At 36.0% G+C, this 27,019-nt stretch overlaps 1 protein-coding gene across 1 annotated transcript; it reads left to right on the forward strand.

Moving 5' to 3' along the window:
* LOC113120939 (exocyst complex component 2-like) lies at positions 1-26,154 on the forward strand. Its single transcript, XM_026291093.1, has 28 exons — positions 1-103; positions 2,281-2,409; positions 3,109-3,285; positions 3,676-3,802; positions 4,570-4,683; positions 4,761-4,885; positions 8,372-8,452; positions 9,069-9,214; positions 10,206-10,287; positions 10,416-10,518; positions 10,837-10,955; positions 11,823-11,927; positions 12,380-12,504; positions 12,613-12,681; positions 13,300-13,457; positions 13,967-14,088; positions 15,491-15,552; positions 15,645-15,725; positions 15,836-15,895; positions 15,984-16,045; positions 16,827-16,893; positions 18,891-19,007; positions 20,991-21,132; positions 22,563-22,618; positions 23,060-23,182; positions 24,190-24,251; positions 24,353-24,412; positions 25,540-26,154. The coding sequence occupies exons 2-28, from the start codon at positions 2,292-2,294 to the stop codon at positions 25,631-25,633; spliced, it is 2,757 nt and encodes a 918-aa protein (XP_026146878.1). The 5' UTR covers positions 1-103; positions 2,281-2,291; the 3' UTR covers positions 25,634-26,154.
* The last annotated feature ends 865 nt before the right edge of the window (positions 26,155-27,019 follow it).

A 27,019-nucleotide genomic window follows, 5' to 3' on the forward strand; every position in this document is an offset into this window, starting at 1 on the left:
TCATGTCGCTGTCATGTGACTCGTCGTGTGGGCGGGGCTGCAGCGTCTAAACCGGAACTGTTTTTCAGAGGAAAGAAGTGTTGTCTTCACTGCCTTTACCACTGTAAGTAATCGCAATGTTTTATTCTACCTTAATTTGCGAAAAACAAAGCAGGGTTTTTATTATACGGAAAAGTTATCGTCTCAATAAACTAGTTGTCATCGGCTTGTCATTTCTGTCAGATTGTTTTTAGCATTAGCCAGCAAGCTATTCTGTCAGATCTGCTGTTAATGTTCATGTTTTGTTTGACAACCGAAGCATTATATATGTAAATTAGTTTGTATTTATCTTCAATGAGTTATGTATTTTATAAACTGCTTGTTAACCCTCGCCGTCAGTTCATTATATTGTAAGCAATTACAAACTCATCATACTGCTACAATATTCCTCCTTAACCCTTAATGCAGTTTGCATGCACAATGATCATTTTAGCAAATTGAATAGCTTATAAATCAGATTTTGACTTGACTGGAGCCTGATAACTAGATATAGTTAAGTTATGTGTAATCAGTATCATTTGTTACATTTGGTTTGAGTTCATATCTATGAGATCTAACATCTTGTTTTGTTTTGGGGGCTTAAAACAAGATGAGCATTCAGACATGTTCTGTTTGTGCTTTTCTTCAGTCTCATCTTCAGTTCTGTGTTTTTCATGATTGTCAGTGTTAAATAATAGCAGCAACTTAAAATGCAACCCAGGGCCGATCATGCTTTGCAAGAGCTCTGTTTTCTTTTGATGTATTATTATAGCTGAAATCATAATGGAAATTGAAATCCGATTATAGCTATATTTTTGATAATAGTTCATTATCCTTTTTTATGTGTTTATTATTGATTTTTTTTTCTATTTGGTGTTTACTGGTTATGTTTTTTAGAGATAATACTCCCTGCTGCGGTAAAACAATGCAAATCTATTTCATATGTCTCGCAAACACAAACTTGCAGAAATTAATCAAAATCTTGCTGATAAAATAAGATGATAATTATTTATATCATATTTCAAATGTAAACTGTTGTGTCTAATTAAAAGTCATATTATATAGTCATTTTGTAAATGTCGAAAAAGTATATGCAGTCAGCAGTCTGATGCGCTGGTGTTTGTTCAGGCTCCTGCTATTACATGTGGAGTGTTCACTTCTCCTGCTGAGAGAGTGTGTGCTGTAGGAGGAGGGTCACTGTGTTTATGAAGGGGGCTGAGTGTTGATAGGACGCTGCTTAGTAATTTGTCTGAGACAAACTGCTTATTCCATAGAGACTCTTAGGTGTCCATCATCTAAGCAGTCAATCATTCCCTAATGTTGCCACACAGAGGTGTGTGTGTGTGTTTGACTTCATCAGATTTAGCTTGAAGTAGTTTTTTTTGTGATTTTGTTTTTCCCCACCCTTTCTTTCTTTCTTTCTTTCTTTCTTTCTACCCCACTGATTTTTGGTTTTGACAAAACAAAATAAATAATAAAAAACAAGTTACTTATAAGGTTGTATTTTTCCCATTTTATTAGTTTATTTTAAAAATTATAATTATCACCCTGATATTGCTGGGGCACTTCTGAGTTTTGAATTAAAACATGTTCATCGTAAAAGAGCTGTATTTAAGTCATAGTACTGTAAATGAATTGTATTTTAATGGTCATCCAGACAAAAACAAAACAGGGCACCGTTGACCTATATAATCTGTAAAGACAATTTCAGTATTTCCTAAAATATTGGCATCACCATTACATTTCTGCAGTGAATATACATGTCAGGCACACAGTTTATTTTACTGCTAGATGCGGCAATACGTCTTCTGAATCATCACTGTGGACTTTGAGGTCTGCTGTTGAAGTCAACCATCACCCCGTCCCCCTTTATCTCTCTCTCTGGCCCATGCCAGAGACCACACAGATGCAGAAACACACCCTCCCAGACCACACAGAGTCAGTCATGGGGTCTTGCACGCAAACTGCCCTGGAGCTGTCAGTCTTGTGCTCCGTGTGGGTGTTTGTATAAGAGAGAGCCTCTGTGACAGTGCAAAAGCTTCAGGAAAAAATGCCTTGATTGCTGAGCTACTAGTACTCGCTATTGTATATAACGGTGCATTTCCGAACAGTAACAAGCTCGCTCTGTGTGAGCTGGCTGGATAGATTTATTTGTTCATGTCTCTTTAAATGCACTGAACATGTTTGAATGTGTCGCCTTCAGCTGTGATGAGAATGTCTTCTGAGCGTAAACAAAACACTGTTTACCTGTGTCTCACCTAGGTGTGTGAAGGATGTCTCGTGCACGCCAGCCTCCTTTGGTGACTGGCATCTCACCCAACGAGGGTGCGCCGTGGACCAAAGTCACTATTCGTGGAGAGAACCTGGGCACCGGACACAATGACCTCATAGGTAATACACATGTGAACAAACATACTCTAGCGTTCAAAGGTTTGGGGTCATTAAGCTTTAGAAATTATTGTTTTTATTCAGCAAGGGTAAAATTTCAGTAAGTGACAGTAAGACATTTTGCAAAAACGTTATTTTATTTTAAATATCATAATAAATTAATCCTGAAAAAAAAAATAATAATAATGGTTTCCCTAAAAATATTAAGTTGCAGAATGGTTTTCAGCACTGATAATAATAAGTAATGTTATAATAAATTCAGACATTTTCTTAACTTCACACTGTTTCTTCAGTGAAGAAGATAAAAACATGCAACTGTTAAAATGTATGTCTTCATACAGAAATACTCAGTCTATGAAATCTGGAGAAAAATAAATGACATTGTTTAAATAGATGCTGCATAATATTTTATTAAGATTTATTATTTTATTTTATTTTATTTATTTATTGTTAGCTATATTAAACACAGATCATTTTTCTTTTTTGTAACCAAGCAGCAAAAACAAACAAACTAGCAAAAGGGGGAAAAAAATGCACACCACAGTTCCATGTTCACAAACCTGATCTACAATATAATAATAATTTTTTTTTTAATGGGCCTGGATGGTCACATCAAATTAGATCAGCACTCAGAGTAAGATGCCGTTAAGGACCTGAGCTGAATCTAATTTAGCTAAATCTTTGTCTGTCTCTGTCTGTCAGGTCTGTCTATCTGTGGTCATAACTGTTTGCTGACAGCAGAATGGATGTCTGCTAGTAAAATAGTGTGTCGCGTGGGTCCTGCTAAAGATGACAAGGGCGAGATTATCGTCACCACCAAGAGCGGAGGTCTAGGGACGTCCACGGTCTCCTTCAAACTGCTTAAACCTGAGAGGATCGGTGAGCCACACACACAAACTCACGTATACAATCTGTGTGTATGTTTACAATGCTCAATCCTACACCAATTAGGCTTAAGCCTGACAAGTTGTAAGGTCACGTAAACACTTTCATTGCGTCAAAAAACGATTGCCACACATTGTTTTATACCAACTGAAATCCGTTTATGTTTTGATGTGAAAAGAAAAAAAATCTTCGGAACTCTTAATGTGTTTTTTTTTTTTTGCATTATCAGCATATTATTGTGCAGAATGTGCATGTAAACACTCTTAATGTCTTCACTCTCAAAATCACAATTTCGGTTTGATTGATTACACACTGCTTAAATGCACACATATGCTCTTTGAAGATTGCAGTGGATTTTAAGATTTGAATGTTTTTTGTGTTTAGGGATTCTGGATCAGTCTGCAGTCTGGGTTGATGAGTTGAGTTACTATGACATGAGGACCGATCGCAACAAGGGAATCTCTCCTCTCTCGCTGAGGCCGGCCAACCCTTTGGGCATCGAAATAGACAAGTAAGTCAAGTTAAAAACGCACGCTCACATAGACCAAAACAAATGCATTTCCTTACACACTTCACCCAAAAAGCACTGCCCTGTGTTTATAGAAGTAGACTGCAGTGTTTATAAGGAAGGAGGTTCAGCAGAAAGGAGAAACAGCCCATTGTCTGTATGTCTTCTACCTGGGTGATGTCATTGGTACACCATTTCCTTACATAGGAAGTCAAACTCTTCCTTTCCCTGACCTCTGCAGAACCTCTAACCATTTACTTATTTGTAGCTGTATATTCAGTCGAATGAGATGCACTACTGTTCAAAAGTTTTTAAAACCATTATCTCAAGTCTGCATTTATTTGTCATCAAAAATACAGTAAACCAGTAATTTTGGTGGAATATTATTACAATTTAAAATAATCTATTTCATGTTATTTATTCCTGTGTTGGCAAAGCTGAATTTGCAGCAGTTTTCAGTTTCACGTGAACATTCAGAAATCTTTCTAATATGCCAATTTTTGTATTTCTTTCAAAAAAAAAAAATCTTACTGTACCCAAACTTTTCAGCGGTATATGAGTCATCAGTCTGTTCTGTGACGCATCAAAAGACCCCGTGGGTAGGTGTATGCAGTGCTGTTTATATGTGGACGGATCTGGTTTTTGCCCTGTCTGGTTTTCTCTGTGGCCTGTAGAGTGGTAGAGCAGATGGTCAATGATATGTGATGTCTTCATGATGGGTCTTTATAGATCAGCTGTGTGGGTGTCTAACCCTGTCTTTTGTTTTTCAGAGGGAAGGTCCCTCTGAAGGATCTGGAGAACATGTTCCCTGGCATGAGTGGAGACTTCACCAGCGAGAATTTCTCTGCCACCTGGTATCTCATGGAGAACCATTCTTCAACCAGGTCTGTCTATATACCATCTGTTAATCCGCCGAAATAGATTTGTGTGTGATTTGGTGTTATGTTTGTTGCTGTTGTAGCTTTGAGCAACTGCGTGTGGCTGTGGCAAATCTTAAGAAACAGGCCAGTAAGAAGAATGAGGGCAGTCTGGCCTACGTGAAAGGAGGTCTCAGCACTTTCTTTGAGGCTCAGGATGCTCTTGCAGGTACGTGTCCTTAGTGTGTACATATTTAAACTAGGGCTGTCAAAAATAGTGCGTTAACGGCGTTAATTAGTTGTTTGTTGTTAATTACGTCAATTTTTTTAACGCATTTCACGCATGCGCAGTGTGACAAATTATTCAGGTCGGGAAAGTCTCGTCGATCTCTGAATTCTCAAGATAGTAAAAAACAGCGGCGAGCGCCGCGACGAAAACACAGAAGAAGCTTAAGGTTTTACCCCATTTACTCTCAAATGCATTCATGCCAAGCTCGATAAACAGAGACGACTTTGGTAGTTGATACGGTGGAGCTTCTTCCTGTTATAGCGTCCTGTGTTTCACACTGCGCATGCGCAGAACGCATACATGCAATGCAGCGAAAATTACAGCTGTTTGGAAAAGCATATGCATTGTTACTTGGTTTTACTGGCACTTGAAGTCTTCAGAACGTGAAAATATCGATCCTAAAGTATTGTGGCAGAGCAAATGAACACCTCCCAAAAACAAGAGAGCCCAGAGTGCAGAGGGCGCATGTTTGTGTTTCTGAGTTCATGCTTGCGAGTTTTTCTATGCATAATTTCATAGATATGTGGCTATATTTAACCACTGGTTCACCTAAAACTCTTACAGTATCTGTAGTTAAATGGCATGGTTTGATATAGTGCTCAGGTAAATTTGATCTAAGTAAATGTTAAACTTTTGAAATTCAGAAAAAAAGAACCACATATTGATGAATCAATACATGAAAATTATGTATATGTGTCCTGTTATTTATCTTTTGGTATGCATTTCAGAAAAAAAAAATGGTTAGGATTCAGGTGTAATTGCAAATAGTGATTAATCATGATTAATCCACTGAAAATTCTGATTAATTTGATTAAAAATTTTAATCATTTGACAGCCCTAATTTAAACATATAAACACAGCCTTAAGTATTTAAGTTAACATAAGTAAAGACAACATAAAATGGCATTCTTGCATTTGACTGAAGGAAACAGAAGCAGTTTCGAGGGAAACAGAACAGTATGTGAGAAGTAATACAGGGTGGGACTGGATTGTGTCAATGAGGATTTTTTTGCCTTAAGGTCATGTTGAAATCATTGTGTTAAAATTACTCATGCCGTAATTACAATGTTGTAATGACCAGTGGGAAGCATAGGATCTCCTTTGAGTCCCTTTTTGAGTTGATTGTAATTAAAGACTGGGAAAAAAATTGGAATTGATTATAATACAGTATATATATATATATATATATATATATATATATATATATATATATATATATATATATATATATATATATATATATGTGTGTATATGTATGTATATATATATATATATATATATATGTGTGTGTGTGTGTGTGTGTGTGTGTGTGTGTGTTTATTATAAATTATTATTATTTTTTATTTTTTTTGGAACATTGACATTTTGGACACATTTTGTGGGCTTCTGGTAAAGAATTGCAAAGCTTTCCAGAAAACATTAAGACTACTAAAATGTCAGAGTGAAATTATGCTCATTGTTACTGTGGTTACTGTTTTTCTGCTATCTTGGAAGTCCTCTGAGGAATATAATCTTGTTCTGATAAAAAAGTTTGTGAGTGCGATACATTCTTTTTCCACAAAGAAAGTTATTTTGACCTTCACTGATTACTGTAATTTAAGCTTAATTTCATATTGCACTGCCTGGATTTATACCTTTTTGACGACTCAGTAGGTTAGTGCCTGTATTAAGAAATAAAGTACAGCCTATTTAGACGATATGAATGCTAGATCTGCCGTTTAATCAAATTAGGAGCATGGGCTTTTTTTCCCCTGCATTAGTTGCGTCACAGGTGTATGTGTCTTTACTCACACTGCTTTCTTTAGAGGTCAGTGTCACCAGGCTGATTCTATTTTCAAATCTGTCTGTGTGTGTAGGACTTGTCTCGGGTCACTTGTCTCGAGTCAGACAACTATTCTTAGCCCTGCGTGTCCTTGTGATTGACAGGCATGGGGACGGATAACAAGGCGTGGTTGTCATAATGTTTAGATGAGGTTGTAATAAGGTTGTCATTGTGCTGAGAGGAAATGAGAGCACAGCAAACGGAAGCTTCACTGATTCCCAGAGAAGACTCCCAAAACTTACCAGGGAGAAGTCAAAACATACCTCAGAGACAGAGGAAGCTTACCACACAGCAATCCGGACCCCGGGGGGAGCCGGAGGTTAGCCATGACGTCATTGGGTACAGAAGTCTTCCAAATCCAGATGTGGAGAGAAAATAGACTTCATTTAGGTTTTTGTGCAAAGGTTTATCTTCCATAGGCACTCTATAATCTCTATATAATATTTATATATATATATATATATATATATATATATATATATATATATATATATATATATATATATATATATATATATATATATATATATATATACATATGATCTGTTTGCATCCTCTTAACAGGTCTTAAAATGTCCTAAATTCAATCAAATTTAAATGTCTTCAATTGTATAACACAAGTGGTAATGATCATTAAGGAGATCTTAAATTATGATACAGTCTAATGTAATTATTAAGCTTCAAAAGGCTGTGATTTAAATTAAATAAATGTGAGAGCTACACATTCAAAGTTAAAACACTGCACTGTTGTGTGTTCACAGACTTGCGGTTTCAGAGCAGTTCGCAATCAGTGAATACCGCACATTTATGCCAAGTGATTATATATGGTCTACTGTTGATGAATTATGACAGTGTTTACGTTATGGGGTTTATATTGTAAAATGTTGTTGGTAGTTGCAAGGGTTCTTATTTTATTTGGAGTTTGGAGTAGTAATGCATAGACCGTTCAAAATGGAATATATTTTGCGATTGTGTAGAATTAAAGCTCCTGCATTATTCACAAAGTCTTTATTATTGTTATTATTTGTAATTTGGTCGCACAGTAATCTGTATCCAGCACTTTATTCTCTCTTGTAGCTTCTCTCAGGGCCACCCTGTCACAGAAATCAAAAACTAAGAACATTGTTTAACACATTCAGTAAATGCATTATTATTATATCAACAAAATCTAATATTAGTTGACCTCTAAATTATATATAATCTTACAGTTACCCTGTTTTGCTGATAAGCTGTATTCAATTAATTTATGTGGCCTGCCAAAACAAATTGAATTAATTGAATCACGTGATTTATTTTGAGGTTTGTTCTGTATGGACACAAAGTATTAAAATGTCATAAAAGGTCTTAATGTCTTACATTTGGTTTCAAAAGCTGCATATACCCAGTGTTTGTTGAGATAGTGTAATATAAAGTTCAGAAGAACAGCATTTATTTGAAAAAGAAATCTATTGTTTCATCATAAATATCTTTACTGTCACTTTAATTATTTGTGTCCTTCTTAAAAAAAAAATTAATAAAAGTAACTGACCCCAAACTTTTGAACGGTAGTGCAAATGCTCTCAAACATTATTTTTTTTCTTCTCTCTCCCACTTTCTATATGTAGCTATCCATCAGAAGCTTGAATCGGACGGCACTGAGAAGGTGGAGGGCTCTATGACCCAGCGACTAGAGAACGTCCTTAACAGTAAGACATAAAACCAAACACATGCTCAAAAGCACACAAGATTACACAAAGCAGCTAAATTTAGGACCAGACTTGCATATGCATTCTCTTTAGACCATCAAAGCCACACATTTCACACAGACCTCGGTGTGTTTCTGTGAGTGCGTCTGCGTGTGTTCGAATCCACTCATATCCCAATCATATCTCCATGTCAATTCGCTCATGTGACGGTAGGTCAATAAACACGCTCGTTTCCTGTGCGCCGCACAAATAAACCAGTCACACACTGACATGCTTTCATCGCCAACCCCTCCTCATCCTCCTCACCACCCATCTTTACAAGTACATTTAGATGTATGTTCTTACCAAAGCCACTTACTGCCTTTGACTCTCAGCCAATCACAAACAGACTCAACGCTGGAAAAAAGGCTGGTCAGACTTTTATAGTGGTCAGGGGGCTGGTTCTTATTAAATCTGGCCAAGGGAATCCAGAATAGCTCTGACCACCCAAGAAGAGGGACTATAAGAGATCTTGAATTCATTTCAAACCGGGACGAGAATGATTAAACCACTTTTAATCAGCTGTTGTCCTCCTACAGCCTTTTCTCATCTCTTTCCATTCGCTCATTCCTCTCAGGAGCAAGTGAAACTGCTGACACCCTGTTTCAAGAAGTGTTGGGAAGAAAGGACAAGGCCGACTCCACACGCAACGCTCTCAATGTCCTCCAGAGATTCAAATTTCTGTTTAACTTGCCACTCAACATAGAACGCAACATCCAGAAGGTGGCATCCTCCATACATATACACGCACCTTTTTTAATGCTTTTTCCTACACACTACGGTTCAACAGTTTGGGTATTTATTTAAAAGTCATATATTTATTCAGTAAGGAAACATTAAATTGATCAAACATGACAGTAAAGACTTTTACATTTTTACAAAAAACAAAAACAAAAACAAATGCTGTTCCTTTGAAACATTTGTTTATCAAAGGATTTATGTATCAGTTTCCACAAAGAACTGTTTTCAATATTGATTATCATATAAAAGGTTTGTTTCTTGAATACCACATTTTCAGAATGATTTCTAAAGGAAATCAATGGACAATGGTGACTGGAGTAATAGCTACTAAATATAATAATACAAAATTAAAATATATTAAAATATATTAATATAAAAAACAGTTCTTTTAAATTGTAATGGTATTATCACAATATGTGACCCTGAAGCACATGACCAGTCAGGCCGCACAGGTATATTTGTAGCAATAGACAAAAATACTTTGCATGCCATGGGTCAGCATTATCAATTTTTCTTTTATGCCAAAAATCATGTTTCATGAAGATATTTTGTACATTTCCTACCATAAATATATATCAAAACTTTATTTTTGATTAGTAATATGCATTGCTAAGAATTTCAATTGGACAACTTAAAAGGCGATTTTCTCAATATTTAGATTTTATTTTATTCCACATTTTCAAATAGTCAGTAGTTTTCCTGTCCTAACAAACCATACATCAATGGAAACATTTTTTAGAAGATGTATAAATCTCAATTAAAAAAAAATTGGTCCAGTTTTGTGGTCCATATTTCACAAGTATTCTAAGTATTTTTGATCAGAAAACTGCAGCAGATGTGACTTCTTTTAAAATCATTGCAATAGCTTCCCATCCCCAAACTTTTGAACAATAGTTTATACACTCGATATGATACATACAAATGATCTCTGAATGTTAAACTGCCTGTGTATGTGTGTATGTTTTCCTTCTAGGGCGATTATGACGTTGTTATCAATGATTATGAGAAAGCCAAATCTCTGTTTGGGAACACAGAGGTCCCAGTCTTTAAGAAAGGTGATCTGACTTTCATTGATGATGGCTCATAACTTATGTTAATGTGACACGCATCCTCTTATATACATTCACATTAGCTGGAGTGCTGTGTAAATGTTAAGAAAGATTGTCTGCATATGTGTTTGTAGTGTATTCGGAGGTGGAGACGCGGATCGAAGCCCTGAGGAAACTGCTTTTGGATAAACTCCTGGAGACGCCATCCACTCTACATGATCAGAAACGCTATATCAGGTGAGGGACAAGCAACTTGCAAAGAATGACTGCAACTGCATTTCTAAGAGAACAGAAATAACAGTGACAAAAAAAAATTAATACAAAAAAATTTATGAGTGCTTCTTGATGCCAGGGACCCTCAAATATGCATAAAAATAAAATCAAGTAAAGACCCATACTGTGTGGAAAAAGTACATTTCAAAATGTTAATTTTATTTATAAATGGATTTTATATTTTATTTTGTCATTTTTACTTGTCATTGTGTGAGGGGTTTAAGGGGGTTCTGAAAAAGACCCAGTTATATTGATCTAATGATTTCCTCTCTTTTACTCAAGATATCTGTCAGATCTACACGCTCCAGGTGACCCGGCGTGGAAATGTATAGTCGCTCAACACAAGTGGATCCTGCAGCTGATGCAAAACTGTAAAGAAGATTTTATCAAAGAGCAGAAAGGTACACACACACACACACGGAGCTAGTCTGAAATAAATTGATAGTTCCTCCACAGCTCCGAAGAGTGAAAGCAGTGTGTGTGTTCTGCCCTGTGTGTGTGTGTGTTTAGATAGAGAACAGCCCGTGTGTGGTCTGGTCATGACCCTATAGAGAACAGGAAGTCTACAGAGCGCTGTAGTGTGGCAGAGCTGAGGGGGGGGTTTGCTGTAGAGAGAGACAGACATCGGGGAATACAAGAAGAGAGAGGAGCATAGATAAACACAGGAGATGATTGGACACCTGGATCAACACCAGCACTCATTTTTTATCAAAGGAAAGATAGTAAATGTCCAAGTGACTAAATGGTATTCATCTTTATCTGTGAGAGAGAAACATGACATTTGAACACTATCTGGACATATTGAGTGTTTCAGACTACATCAACAATTTAATCAAGAAAGCCCTTTATTGCCATCTACTGTCAGAGAAGAGCTACTGCACCGTACTTACCAGTTTGTCTTTGCTGGTAATGAAAAGATTGCAGATTTGAACCTTACTACGGGGTGATTGTCCTATTATAAGTGTTTTGAAAGTCATTTTGGATAAGCTTTTGCCTCATGCTTTGCACTCAAATCAAAGTGAAAGAAAAAAAGAAATAGTGTAGCATCATCTAGACCAGTGTTTCCTCATAAGCAAGGCTCAAATCTGCCTTCATCAACATCAGACCAGAAATGTTTCTTTTAATTCGAGCATGAATTGTCACTCTTAACTGACTGATATATATCAGCCATGTGACGGGTTAAATGAAACCCTTCACTTTTATAAAGGTGATTCATTATTTAATGCTGACATATGTAGATGAACATTCATCGTGTCTCTCTGTGTCAGTGGGAGGTGTTGGTTTAGAGATGGATCGGTCCTCAGCTCTGAACAGGATCAGCCTCCCAGCTCCGGTGAAGAGAGGAGGCAGCTTCCAGACACCTAAAGATGACTGTGAGTACAAACACAGAATGATACATACAATACATTATTAAATGTTTCTGAAGGATCATGTGCTGCTGAAAAATTCAGCTTTGCCATCAAATGCATAAAGTACGTTTTGCATTATATTAAAATACAAAACTGTTCTTGCATTCAAATTAATTATAGTTTGTACTGTTTTTCAGTAGTACTGTCTTCCAAAAACATTAAAAAAAATCTTTCTAATTTTATATACAGATGTTATATACAGTGTGTATATAAAATTATGGAAAATGTTCTGATTTACTGTGATTTTGTTGCTTTTGTGCTGAATTTCACTTTCAGTTAAGTCAAAAATGATTTGACGTTTGAAACTGAGCCTAGCTGTGAGTTGTGAAACTCATAGAAAAATCACTGTCAGCTGTTTCATTTCAGCAGCAGAATACAGCTGTCTTCCTAAAATGATTTCATACATATTTACTCAGCGTGGCACTATAAGAGTCCTCAGCAGGTGAGGTTTGTGGAGAAGCTCTCAGACGTGGTTATCAGCCAGCTGCCCAACTTCTGGAAACTCTGGATCTCTTACGTCAATGGCAGCCTTTTCAGTGAGGTAGATACACAGACAAAGACACTTCAGGAGTGTTAGAAACAAGGGCTAGTGGAATTATGTTTTGATTACATACTCGGTGACTCATGGTGACTGTGTTGTCTTGGACAGACGGGAGAGAAGTCTGGTCAAGTGGAGAAGTTAAAGAAGAACGCCCGGCAAAGACAGAATGACTTTAAGGTCAGTAAAGCAGCTGGAATGGTTTTGTTCATGTAGTCTTGAGATTAAGTGTGTGCGCATGAGCCACTGGGATTTAAGACCAATGATGCAACAAAATTTCTGAAACCGAAAATATTTGGCCCAAAAATTAATTTTCAGTTTCGGCTGAAACCGTTTAGAGGCTGAAATCATTGACCGAAACTGTGGTGTATAATCTGTTTCTTCCATACCACATTTTGACTGTTTCATGTACAGGTGAACATGTCAGCTGCGTGGGCGCTAGGGCTGGATTGACGATATAAAAATATACATTTCCCGTTCATTTGCATTTTGATGAACCAAGGTCTTAGTTATAGACCAGAATAAGCATGAATTAACACAAGTAGGTATGTCGAAAAGCACAATATTTATTGTGAATAAAGTTGTCTTTAAAATATATTTTTTCATAGTCACCATGTAAATATTTTAATTTCGCCAAAAACATTTTTTTATTAAAAAGTATATCATTACAAAGTTGATATAAATATTGCCTTTTGTGCAATTTCAGTGTTTATATATAACTCAGCTTTTATTCGAGTGTTGATCTGGTAAGTGTTGTTTTCTTTGCGTGATGGGTTTGGCACATTTGATTGTGTTTAGGGCATGATTGAGGAGGTGACCCGTCGTTTGGTGCAGTTGGTTCGAGGGGCTCTGTTACCCTCCTCTCTCACTGAGCTGCAGCTGAGGCAGTACGGAGGCTGGGACACCAAAACCCCTCTCAGTGGAGCCTGGCTCACTCAGGTCATCCACACCGTCAGGTTTGTATTAAAAATGTAGCAATTAGTAATCGGTCAAAATGAAAATTCATAGCCAAAAACTAATTTGCTAATTGCATACTCTTCTGTAGTCTTAAAGGGATAGATAAAAGGATCATGTCATTCCAAACCTGCACAGCTTTCTTTCTTCTATAGAGCACAAAAGAAAATATTTTAAGAAATCTCTGTGTTGTTTTGTCTGCCCATACGGTGAATGACAATGGTGGCCTAAAGTGTTTGATTACCAAATTTTATATATATATATAGGTAAACCTTTAAGAAAGTTTGTTGTGTTGTTACGTTCATCTGTTTCATGTCACCTTGATTTTTTTCAATTCAGTCATCTTTATCATTTACATTTACATTAGATCAAGCAAAACCAGGATCACTGCAAAAGTTTTTTTTTTTTTCCCTTTCATTGGCAGAAATTTTGGTCAATCCTTAGTAGGAAGGATTTATATTCATCCTTTACTTGTATTTTCAAATAAAGCTGATTTGGCTTTCTCTCTTAGGTTAAGTCATGAAGCTCTGTCAGCTTTAGAGATTCCTAATGACCTGCTGCAGGTGATTCAGGATTTACTGCAGGATCTGCGTGTGCACTGCCTGCTGACCTCGCTACAGCACACTGAAGACGGTAAAACTATTCACCGAGCTTTCGCCAATGTCTTGGTTTCAATTCAGGCAAACAATGGCAAATGAGATTTGGGAGCTGTTCTTCAGAACATTTGGTTAAAATGACTTGCAGATAAGATTACAACACTGATCATCTCAAGATGGACTGGCTGAAATATCAGTCTGTCACTAATGATGATTGCTCCAGATGAACACAACAGAGGGAGCTCTAGAGCTCTCATCTAAATGTATTTTCATTCAAGTTCAGAATGAACAGCTCATTAGTTATTTTAGGGATGCTCTAGTGAACTATACTTTTATTCATAGAATTAACCATAGATTTATTGGCGAACACTAGCTAGTCACCATCTGGAGCAGTATAAACTACATTTTTAGTAGCCAAACTAAAATCTTTGGATATTTTACAAAATCTCACAAAAATGCAGAGATCCCTGTATCTTTTTTTTTTTTTTTTTTTTTTTTGTGCAAAATACAGCTGTGAATTCTGCTGTCTATCAATATGATTAAGACTTATAAATCATATTGATATTGATATGATTTTTATATAAATATATATATATATATACATAGATACAAACATACAGGTGCATCTCAATAAATTAGAATGTTGTGGAAAAATTCATTTATTTCAGTAATTCAACTCAAATTGTGAAACTCGTGTATTAAATAAATTCAGTGCACACAGACTGAAGTAGTTTAAGTCTTTGGTTCTTTTAACCAAAACAACTTTTGGTGGTTTTGGCAGTGTGGGCAGGTGCCAAATCCTGCTGGAAAATGAAATCAGCATCTTCACAAAGCTGGTCAGCAGAAGGAAGCATGAAGTGCTCCAAAATTTCTTGGTAAACGGCTGCAGTGACTTCGGTTTTCAAAAAACATGACATGACATTGCACCCCAAATCAACACAGACTGTGAAAACTTAACACTGGACTTCAAGCATCTTGGGCAATGAGTTTCTCCACCCTTCCTCCAGACTCTAGGACCTTGGTTTCCAAATTAAATACAAAACTTGATCTCATCTGAAAAGAGTGAATTAGTGGGGTTTTGTTAAATGTGAGCCAAAATCATCACAATTAAAATAACCAAAGACTTAAAATACTTCAGTCTGTGTGCACTGAATTTAATACACGAGTTTCACAATTTGAGTTGAATTTCTGAAATAAATGAACTAAATAAACTAATTTATTCAGATGCCCCTTTATATATATGTTTTATAGTTGTATTTTGCTGTACATTTGTAACCAATAGCCCACTACTTTTTCAAAAGACTAGCTTTCAGAGTTAAAATAGTTTCCTTTATACTGATGTTGAGTGAATGGGAGAAGAGTTTAAATGTTTTGCTTGAATAATTTATATTAATTATAATTTAATAATATTAAACTTTGTGTTGTTGGTTTTTTTTTAGACGTAAAGAGACTTGCAGAAAAAGAAGACTGGGTTGTGGACAACGAAGGAATCACATCACTAGTACATGTTTTATACTTTTATTATATTATAATTAGTTCATTGTAAAAAGGTGAATATCAGAAAGCTAAGGATAAATGGTGTGTCTGTTTCAGCCGGCCCAGTTTGAGCAGTGTATGGTTCAGATGCTGCAGTCTCTTAAGGAGCCCATGGAATGTAAACCCGGAGAGATCAATGTACAAACATTCACACAACACTCATCCTCTACCCTTCCACTAAGACATTTTATGAAGAGTGATCTGTAATATCTGTCTGTTGTTGTTTTTGTTTGTTTTTTTGTCCTCAGATCTTAAATCTGGATGTGGTTCAGGACAAAGCTTGTGAACAGTGTGTTTCTATCATGAAGGTACTGCGTGTTGTTTTTTGTGTATGTTGGGATTTGTAAATATAATCATGCTATATAAAAAGAATTTGTATGTCTCCACTTGGTTTAGGTCTTTATTAAGTGCCTCGAACAGCTCAGCACCAAGACTGATGGAGACATCGACACCTCTCAGTGAGATTCATTTTTTACAAAGTTCATTATATACTGTATGAAGTTTATACCATTTCAACACTAATTTTGATTTCATTTTCAAATCTCGGGTGTTGTAAAATTCTGTAAAAATATTTGTTAAATAAGATATATAGAGAAAAAAAAAATGTATGTATATACATATATAGTTTCTTGGCTGATGGGAGGGGAAACTTTTGCGGGTGATTTACTGATTTTACTAAGGTGCACATTAAAGAACACAGACTCAACATCTCATTTCCATAATAACCAGCGCAGTCTACTAAGAGCAGCGCATATTACCTCCTGCTTTAAGACATGCTTTTTTGGGGGCGTTAAATAATGGCTGCAGTAAATATCATTGCATGATTCATTTAAATACTTTCCTCCGATAAATTTGCTGATCGAAAGGGAAACTCCTACAAATGCATGTTCAGTAGAGTGAGTCACAAAAATAACTCTGTCCATGCCTTTTCAGCGCTAATTTCCCACTGCGTGTCTTTAGTAATTCCTGACAGTAGTTTTTTTTAAGCCAAATTGGGTTTGCGCTGACTCAAGCTGATAGTAAATCTGGCCCATTGTCTTTATGAACTAAATTACATTTTACACTTGGATCCAGACAAAAATGTGTCATTTCACTGGGCCATATATATATATATATATATATATATATATATATATATATATATATATATATATATATATATATATATATATATATATCTTTAGGCTGAATGTTTAAAGTTTTCAGTGGGCATATAATATCAAGGTCTTCCTCTTTCAGTTTGTCTGTGGAGTTGTCCTCACCTGATCTTTTTGGAAGCATCCAAGAAGATTTCAGTTCAAAACCAGTAAGGCCAGTTTTACCCCCTTATCCTAATTTCCAACTTTGTCTGTGTCCATCTCATCTTTCTCTCTATTCACACTTATAATGCATATTTAAAAAAAATACTGTTTTATAAAATACATAGAGGTTATTTCAGTATTCATATAAAATAACATGTAATTGTGGCCTAGCAGTTAGCACATCAAGCTGTGGTGCTCATATGGAGAAACAGGTTTGAATCTGACTTGAGTACTCATTACATCCCTCCCTCATCACTTTTTTTGACAATACACTTTCACTGTTAATATAAATGTCAAAAAATGGCCACATAAATAAATTGCAGTATGTGTGAACCGATTAACTGGTTACTACATCATGTAGCCCTGTGTGGTATTTTATTCACAGTAAACTGCAGAGGTGGATGTGACTGTATGTGACAGGATATTTGAGTACAGAGAATAGGAAGTGAGTGTAGATAACCGCTGCCTTCACACTGCTCTGACATGTTCAGCTCTTCACCTTATTTTAAACGACTAGGCACTGACTGAAATCCAAATGACACTGTGTCCATGTGTAGTATCAGAACTAGAGTCTCAGTATTACTGAAAGCTGAAAACCTTGTAGATTAAAAAGACTGAGAGCGAGAGATAGAGAGAAACCAGGTAACGAGGCCATGTGTTTAAAAATGATCAAAACGAAACCTTGTTGATTGAAGATATTCACAGACCTCAAGTAACCTTGAAGTGCTTCCTCTCTTCATTTAATCCCTTCTTTTGTGCTTATTTAGTCATGCTGTGTGAATGTGTGTGTGTGCAAATATGCTTGAGTAAAAGTTTAAAGCCCACAAATAGAGTTTACAGTAAACCAAAGCACATTTAGTACCTTACTGATGCTTAAGTTAGATTAAAAATTGGCCTGATTACTTTACATTAGATACAAAATTTCAAAGCAAATAAGCATTAAAATGCCAGACATCGTCTAAGAACAAACTTCAGTTTTTTGAGCCAATTCTTTATATGCTATTTTTACAACTAACTGGTCATGAAGGGGCATTTTTAGTCTCCATATAAAGTCACTTCCCTTACGATTGCACAGGTGTCCTAACAGAGCAGCCACAGGTGCACTTCATCATATCAACTATGTACCTTCCACTAACATTTAGCTGCCAGAAAGTATGCAAATATTTTTATTTTTTTTGCAGATGTTGAACTATACATATGATGTTGCTTTGTAATTTGACATTTTGGTTAAAGTATTTGCACTATATTTCAAATAAATGCCATTTGGTTTAATATTTAATCATAAAGTGCAAAAAAAAAAGAAAAATGTATATGCCTTGTGGGGCCACTGTATTTCTTGTTTGTGTTTGTGTTAAAAAACCCTTTTCCTGAGAAAACATCCTGTGTTCCGTTATGGATGCCTTTGTCACAGTTTCCATCTGCAACACAGCAAACATTCAAACATCACGCACAAGAGTCATGTGTTGTGAAAAACAGCAGCTTTCTCTTCAGAGAGCACAATGCAGCAGCCGCTCTCATGGGGTTTCCCCTCGTCTGCAGTGGAAGAGCTGCAGGTTTCCCCTCTATCTCTCTCTTTTTCTCTGTTTTACTCTCTCCTTCACAGACTGGTTTATGGTTAAGTTAAGGCACAGACATAGCCAGTCATATCTACAATAGTATTGATTCACACACTCAGACTATTTCTTGTTCATGTGTGTGTATATATATATATATATATATATATATATATATGTGTGTGTGTGTGTGTGTGTGTTCAAGTAAGGTTTTTTTTTAAATGTCTCTTATGCTCACCAAGGCTGCATTTATTGCATAATAAATACATTTAAAATAACTTGCTCTCTATTTGAAAATATTTTTCTAAAATATCATTCTTGTGATGGCAAGGTTCAAGTCTTAAGTGTTCCAAGATCCTTCAGAAATTATTCTAATACAACTTAATGCTAAAATCCCTCTATATATGTTGATTGCAAAAGTTGCTGTGTGTTTGTTCTGGCCCATGTAGGAGCAACGTCTCCTCATCATCCTGAGTAACTGTCAGTATCTGGAGAGACACACGTTTCTCAATCTGGCTGAGCACCTGGAGAAGAACGGCTTCACCACTGCAGAGAAGATCATAAGGGTACACAAACACATGCACACTTCCCCTTTACTCCGGTCCCCAGTTGGCATTTTCTTTTTTCTAAATGATAACAGATGTGTTTCCAATGTATGTATCTTTCACTGAAGTGAGAATGACTCACTTAGATTGAGGAGAAGCTCAAGGGTTTTTCATAGTGGCATTGCAACACACTCACCCTAAGTGGCTTTTGCGCCGTGCAGAGGAGAGGGTGAAGCCCTCGCGAAAGGTTATGGTTGGCCTTTCCAGTAAATGCAGATCGTAGTGAATCAGTGTGATCGTCTCAAAGGGTTTGTGTAGATCGGTGAAGTGCAATGAGAACACACTTTGCATTGCAGCTTTCAGAGAGATTTAACTCTGAATAAGAACTTGATAACTCACCGGAGAGTTTTATTAGATGATCATAAAGTGATTCTGACATATTTATCCTGGTACAGACAAGAAAAAAGAGTAACACTTTAGAATAAGGTTCCATTAGTTAATGTTAGTTAACTACTTTCGTTAACATGAACTAAGCAAGAACAATCCTTCTACAGCATTTATAAGTCTTAGTTCATGTTAATTTCAACATTTACTAATGCATTATTTAAATCAAAAGTTGTGCTTGTTAACATTAGTTAATGCACTGTGAATTACCATGAACTAACAATGAATAACTGTATTTTCATTAACTAACATTAACGAAGATGAATAAATACAGTAATAAATGTATTATTCATTGTTTGTTCATGTTAATTAATACATTAACTAACATTAACTAATGGAACCTTATTCTAAAGTGTTACCGAAAAAAGCATTGATTATAAACTGTGCATTAAAGGAGTTTTCAAAATGATTTAGCGCTGCATCGATATTGTTAATTATGATAAAGGATTTGAACAAACCCTTTACTCTAAAATCAGGTTTACACTGACAGTGACCGTTAGCAGAGATTAACTTCATACATGTAGTGAAGCAGAGGAGTAGCTACAAGTGTGAGTGCAGAAAGGGATCTGCCTTGACTGAGTGGGGTTGATCCGCCTACTAGAAACCAGCAGCCCAGACAACTGGCCCTGATTTAATTGCTGATTTTAAAACCACCGCTTTAGAAGTTAGTATTCAATTTCATTATATTTGTTTCAAACTGGGAAAAAAATGTTTTTCCACCCAGTATTTTGTCTTGTTGTCCAGTGCAAATATATAAACCTTCTTAAATCAACATACATTTACATCATACATTTATACGTTTACTTAAGCATTTAGATACAAGACTACTTAAGATTTTACATCTTGTTTTTCTGAAAACTGTATCAAAATCACAGGACAAATCTGCAGAATATCTGAAAATAGGGTAAGAAAAATAAATCTTATCCTTTTTTAAGTTTAAAGTTACTTAATTTTTGATACGTTTTTCAAAAAACAAAGCCTGTAATCTTATGTCGTTTTGCTTCTCAAGTGACTGTATTAAATACGTTTATACTTGAAAATAAGACATTTTTATTTAATTATTTTGCAGCATACACATACGATTAAACTGTGTTTTGTATGAATGGTTCGGACTGAAGATATTTTTTTTACCTGGTGGATCTTTAACAGGAGCAAAACTCAGGAATCAGAATATCCTAAGGGATTGGACAGGAACTGCTTAGCAACACAACAGAACACTCAGAACATCAAATAACAACAATCTTGCAACCATGCACAAACTGCAGGTGTTTTGCATGGGCAAGGCTTTTTATTTTCTTCAAAATATGTCAAAGTCTAGTTAAAAAAGTCTAGTTTTTTTTACTGAGTTCCGAGAGATTTTGCCCCTTTTGACATGGTGCTTTCCATTCTGGTTTTTGAGGACTTCCCTAAAGTTCAACCCACATCAGAATGATGGACATGCATGAGTGGTCTTTACTCATTCTGCAACAAAGTGTGTGATGTTAATAGTTTCTAGTCACATGCACTTTTTGTATGATATGGGGTTTTTGATTAAACTGATTGCATGATCATGTTTTTTAGGTCAGCATAGAGGCGTTGAGACAGCTGGACGAATATCTGTTTGAGACGTACATTGAGAAAAAATCAGATCCTATCGTCGGCTCTCTGGAGCCTGGCATTTATGCAGGATACTTTGACTGGAAGGACTGCCTGCCACCTACAGGTAACACACACCTCAGTCATGTAACCTGTATGTTGAGAACACTCTGTGGACCTTTCTGAAAGACTTTGCCTGTTTGAAACACCATCACCATGGAGATAGTACTAATATAGAAAGTTACACAAACACTTTTGCTAGTCTTTATTCTGTAGTTTCAGTCTGCCATCATTGCTTTTATATCAGTTTCAGTCATGGTAGAGAGAGAGAGAGAGAGAGAGAGAGAGAGCGTGTGTGTGCGTGTGTGTGTGTGTGTGTGTGTGTGTGTTTAGTAGGATTGGGTCTGTTGGTCCACACTTAACTAAATGCTTTTGGTTATGTGAATCATTTGTGAACTTGCAAAAACTTTTTCCTGCTTCTGAGACATTATAAGACGAACTTGTTGAACTGTATGAAACCAGCCCCATTATACTTCACCACTGCTCTGATTTAGCTCCCAGTCCGTTTCAAAAATCATTAAGCTCCCATTATGTTATTACACTATAATGTACACTACTGTTCAAAAGTTTGGGATTAATAAGATTTTTTAAATGCTTTCATTCAGAAAGGGTGCATTATATTGATCAAAAATGAGAGTGAGACATGTTGCAAAAGTTTTGTTTTAAATATTTTATGAAAGAATCCTGTAAAAAGTATTATGGTTTCCACAAACTATTTTGCAGCACAACTGTTTTCAACATTGATGTTTCTTGAGCCCCAAATCAGAATATTAGAATGATTTCTGAAGGATCAAGTGTGAGTAAATTACACTTTTAAAGTATATTAAAATAGAACACAGTGGCTTTGAATTTTATTCATATTTCACAATATTAATGTTTTTCTGTATCCTATAAATGAACCTAGGTGAGCATAAGAGGCCTCTCCAAAATAGTAACAGAATCTTGCTCACCCCCAAACTTTTGAACTATAGTGAAATAATCTCTTTGAAATTATAATTATGAATTATAATGGTATAGAATATAAAATATAACAGAGCAAATATTTTTGTACTAGAAAAAAAATATATAACTGTTTATTTTAACTGCTGATTTAATATCATGTGATTTATATTATTATTCGATTACTAGAGTGACTTATAAATGTGGATGTCACACACATAGAGAACCAAGAAGTGATTACTTAAGCAGTGCAAAGAAAGTAAATAAACATACTGTAAACATTATAAAAATGTAAACATTTGAAATATGTTAAAGGGGATTGTCTTGCTTGACCTCAGTATGGAGGAGGACATTTGCACACAATGTTAGACTTTATCAAATTTCTGACAAGTAGGCGAAACATGTCACACTTGTGAAAAGAAGCTGATAAGATTTTCCTCTCATCTATGTTTCAGATGGTTCCTTACCCTCCTGTTTAAACTTTCTTGAATCTTAAAGAGCAAGACCATGACTCATTGATCTACCTTTTCTTATTCCCACTCTGTCTTTCTGACTCAGGTGTGAGGAGTTACTTGAAGGAGGCTTTGGTCAGCATTATCTCTGTTCATGCTGAGGTGAGATGCTCAAATGTCCGGTCAACAAATTGCTCATCTCTGCTTTAAAAGATACCCTGTTATCTTACACCTTTTCTGTTCCAAAAACTTTTGATCTACTTACATAGACAGCATTTAAAAGCTTTATAGGTACACATTCAATTCTAAAAAGTAGGCATGCAATGATGTGTTTTAATATAAGGTGACAGCATCACATGTCTTTGGATAAGATAATCCCAGAATCAAGCAACAGGCTTAGTGAAAACCATGACAAAGTGCACAGTCAACTGTAAATATACAATACTATTTGGACGGTTATTGCTATTTTTTCTGAATGTTTGAGTATTTTTTATTTTAATCTAGTTTATTTTAATGTATTTTACTAAAGCGGAATTTTCAGCATCCATATTGGTGAAGTTAATGGACAGAGTCTCCAAGAATCTCAGTTTTTTGCTCTTTCAGGTTTTCACGGTTTCCAAGGAGCTGGTTCCCCGTGTTTTATCAAAGATCATTGAGGCTGTAGCTGAAGAAATGAGCCGTCTGATGCAGTGTGTGTCCTCCTTTAGTAAAAATGGTGCACTGCAGGTACTATACACCCCTCATATACACTTATCAGGACAGCATTTTAGCATTTGATCTTGAAAGGGATAGTTCACCCAAAAATTTAAATTCTGTCATTAATTACTCACTTTCACGTTGTTCCAAACCTGTAAGACCTTCGTTCATCTTCAGAACACAAATTACGATATTTTTGATGCATCCCGTGATCTCTCTGAACCTCCCATAGACAGCAAGTGTCCTTACACGATCAAGATCCAGAAATATAGCAAGGACGGCTGTAAAATAATCCAGCTACGTCACACGGATGCATCATTTACATTCAGATCAAAGTGCAAACAACATAGAAAACATATTCCGCATAGCGCAGCTGAGACAGAACAGCAGACGCTGTTTACGTTCAGTGCAAACTCTCCAAAATGGCATTAGGTTGACGCAGAGGAGACAAATTGTTGAATGAAGTCATTATTTCTGCACAAAAAGTATTATTAGGCCTGTTCAATTAATCGCATTTGAATGTCATGCGCATCTCATGAGTAAAGCATGTCCCGTGATTAGTAGTAAATCCCCATCACCTGCTTTCAGATTTAGCGGCTTTTACTACACAGAGGCGTAGTTCACTGACAAGCTAGCCGATATTGTGTTGGAAATCGAATGCGATTCATCTGCGATTATGAGGGCGATTTTGCCTTATTGTCAGCGAACTATGGCTCTGTGTAGTGAATTAATTACACAGCTCTAAGTGTTACGTTTGAACCCCTGATGTCACATGGGTTATTTTACGGATATCCTTGCTATGTTTTTGGACCTTGATCATGTAAGGACACTTGCTGTCTATGTGAGGGTCAGAAAGCTCTCGGATTTCATCAAAAATATCTTAATTTGTGTTCTGAAGATGAACGGAGGTCTTACGGGTTTGGAACGACATTGAGTAATTAATGACAGAATTTTCATTTTTGGGGGAACTATCCCTTTAAGGTGTTGAAATCCACATAATCATAATTTTTCACACTCATGAATATTTTTCTCGTTAGGCACGTTTGGAAATCTGTGCGCTGCGAGACGCCATAGAGCCGTACCTCACATCAGAGAGTCGGTGAGAAATAAACACGTTCAATACAGATGTCTTAAGACCATTAAAACCAAAAAGTGTTAGTATGATAACGTGGCTGTGTGATGTTGTCTCATGTGTCTCAGCACTAGTTTTAAGCAGGCCTTGGAAGCTCTACCACAGCTACAGAGTGGAACTGATAAGAAGTAAGTTATCACACTAACATTTGGAATTTTCAGTCAAATACATGATGAATGTTATATTTAACACTTTTTAAAACCAATTTTAGTCATCAGAGATGATGATAATTAGAGCTGAGCTCAAATGGCATGCTATGACCTCCAAGTGTATTAAAATTTTTCTCACATGCTACTGATAAATTGCCACGTGTTTAACCACTTTGAGGATGTACGTCATAAATAGCTGAGCAAGTCCTGAAAATATAAAGTACGTCAAAGTATGAAACCGTTAGAACTAGCAGGCTAGCATGGCTTTCTCAGTAGCGACTGAGTGACTGTGTTAAGATGCGTAATTGCAAATGACTTGTAATGGACTTGGAAGCGTCCATTTAAATGGGTCGAAGATTGTAAACCGATCAGTAATGTTTTAGAATGCATGCCATCATTTTCCAGCCAAAGTGTGTTGATGAATTTGTTGCTGCTGTTATATAAGATGTAAAATTACCAGATATAACTGCTGGTTAAATTAACTTTACTTGTACATTCAAGCAAATATGTATTTTACCTTGCACTACCATTCAAAAGTTTGGGGTTGGTCGTTTGTTTTTCAAGTTTTTACTTTTTTTTTTATTTAATCAAAATACATTTTGGACCATTACACTATAATACTTTGTTGGTAGTAACATCAATATATATATTTTTCTATAAATGTAAAAATGATATGTAAAAATTAATAGCCTGAATGCACTGTAAGTCGCTTTGGATAAAAGCGTCTGCTAAATGCATACATTTAATTTAATGTAATTTAATAAATGTAATGTATTCCTGTGATGCCAAAGCTGAATCTTTAGAAGCCATTACTTCAGTGTCACATGATCCTTTGGAAATCATTCTAATATTCTGATTTCTCAAGAAGCTTTTCTTATTATCATTAATTCTGTTGAAAACAATTGAGCTTCTTAATGTTTTAGCGGAAACCATGACATTTTAACAATGTACTGTCACTGTTTTAGTTGTTTTATGTGTCTTTGCTTCAACTTGCAAATAAGTACATATGTTTTTAGTGATGATTTTGTTTATTGAGGGTAAGTTTGGCTTTGTTAATAGTTTGCTAATTTCTTTCCTAAGACATCCCTTTCTTTCTCTTTTCTCAGACTCTTGGAGGAGCTACTGAATAAGTTTAAGAGTAGCATGAAGCTACAGCTTAATTGCTTCAATCCTGCTTCTTTTCAGCCTGTGAAACGATAATCCTTCACCAGCGCCTCTTCGTTGTAACACTAAAGGCCCGTTCACACCAAGCACGATAACGATACAGTTCTAAAAATTGTTCTCAGTATTAAAGAACAGCTAAAAGAACCACCATAACGATAAACGTGCAGATAAACGATATAAGTGGAATCATTTTCAGAACTATTTTTTCCAGCTGATGAACGATACAAACATTGACAGCCAATCAGAATCCATCCTGCTTTAACAAGCGTAGGAATTCAAAAAGGCAGACTCACGTGTGCGTAAAATAAACAGGCTATTTCGTTCGATAGTGTGGATGCTAATATGGTTATCTTTATAGTTATCGTTCTTGGTGTGAACGGGGCTTAAGACACCATTTCATTTTTAAAAAGCATTAAGAAACATTAAAAGTCAATGTAGTGTCACTAATATAGCCTTTTCTATTTCCTGAATTACTCTTGTTTTTGTGAGCTTGTTGTAGCCTGTTGTACTGCTTCATATGCACATTAAAAGCCAAAATAAATCGATGTGCTCTTACACAGTGGCTTTTCTGCAAATGTTAATGTGGAAGACCGTTGCTAAAGTTATTGCCAGGTTTGTGTATTTGTGTGTCTGTATGTGTGTGTGAGGGAGAGTTTTGCTCTTGGTAGATGACACTATTGAGTTCTGAAATGACTCTTGTTCTCATTTTTATTAAGAGAGACGTTTTGTGTTGAAGTCTACTATGACCACACCATCAGCGATTCATGCACACACCCTGACTAGTGTCAGACGGAAAGATACACACCCTGCCCCTCCTCAGCAATGCGGGGTTAATTTTACCTGTCCCAGGAGGAAGTGTTCAGTATTGGGAGGTGTCCTTTACTGTAAACTGCTATTACATGCTGGGTAAGCAAGCACTGGCATATAGTTTAGGAGTTTAAGATAAATCTGACTAACAAGATCGCAAGATTGCCATCAGAAACTCTCCACAATGAAATGAATATTTGTTTTTGCCTTTGTCTCCTCATAACTCATTCCGTTATTTGTGTGAACCCTGAAACTTTTGAGTGTTGTTTGTTGATTTCTATTCTTCTAAATTTAGAGCACTTAACACCCACTCATTTAAGGGAAGCAATCTGACTGAACAGCATCAAAGCCGCATGTGGCACCAGGTGAAAGAGTGGGTGTATTGATCTCAGGCAGTACCGCTTGAGGGAAGTTTTTAATGATTGCACCTTTCCGCTCTGTAGGCAGCGGAAAATGATCCAAAACATGTTTATGTGTAATTGAGAGCAGTAAGCCCATAAACGGTGGAAAACTCGAAGAATTTTTGTTTATGTAAAACCTCATTAAAGTTTCTAAGGACGTTCCTTGCATCCCTAAGCGAACAGTCTCACCCTGTAGCTAGTTTCTAGATGTTTT

The sequence above is a fragment of the Carassius auratus genome, chromosome 20 (genome assembly GCF_003368295.1).
Source record: "Carassius auratus strain Wakin chromosome 20, ASM336829v1, whole genome shotgun sequence".
NCBI classification, from domain to species: Eukaryota; Metazoa; Chordata; class Actinopteri; order Cypriniformes; family Cyprinidae; genus Carassius; species Carassius auratus.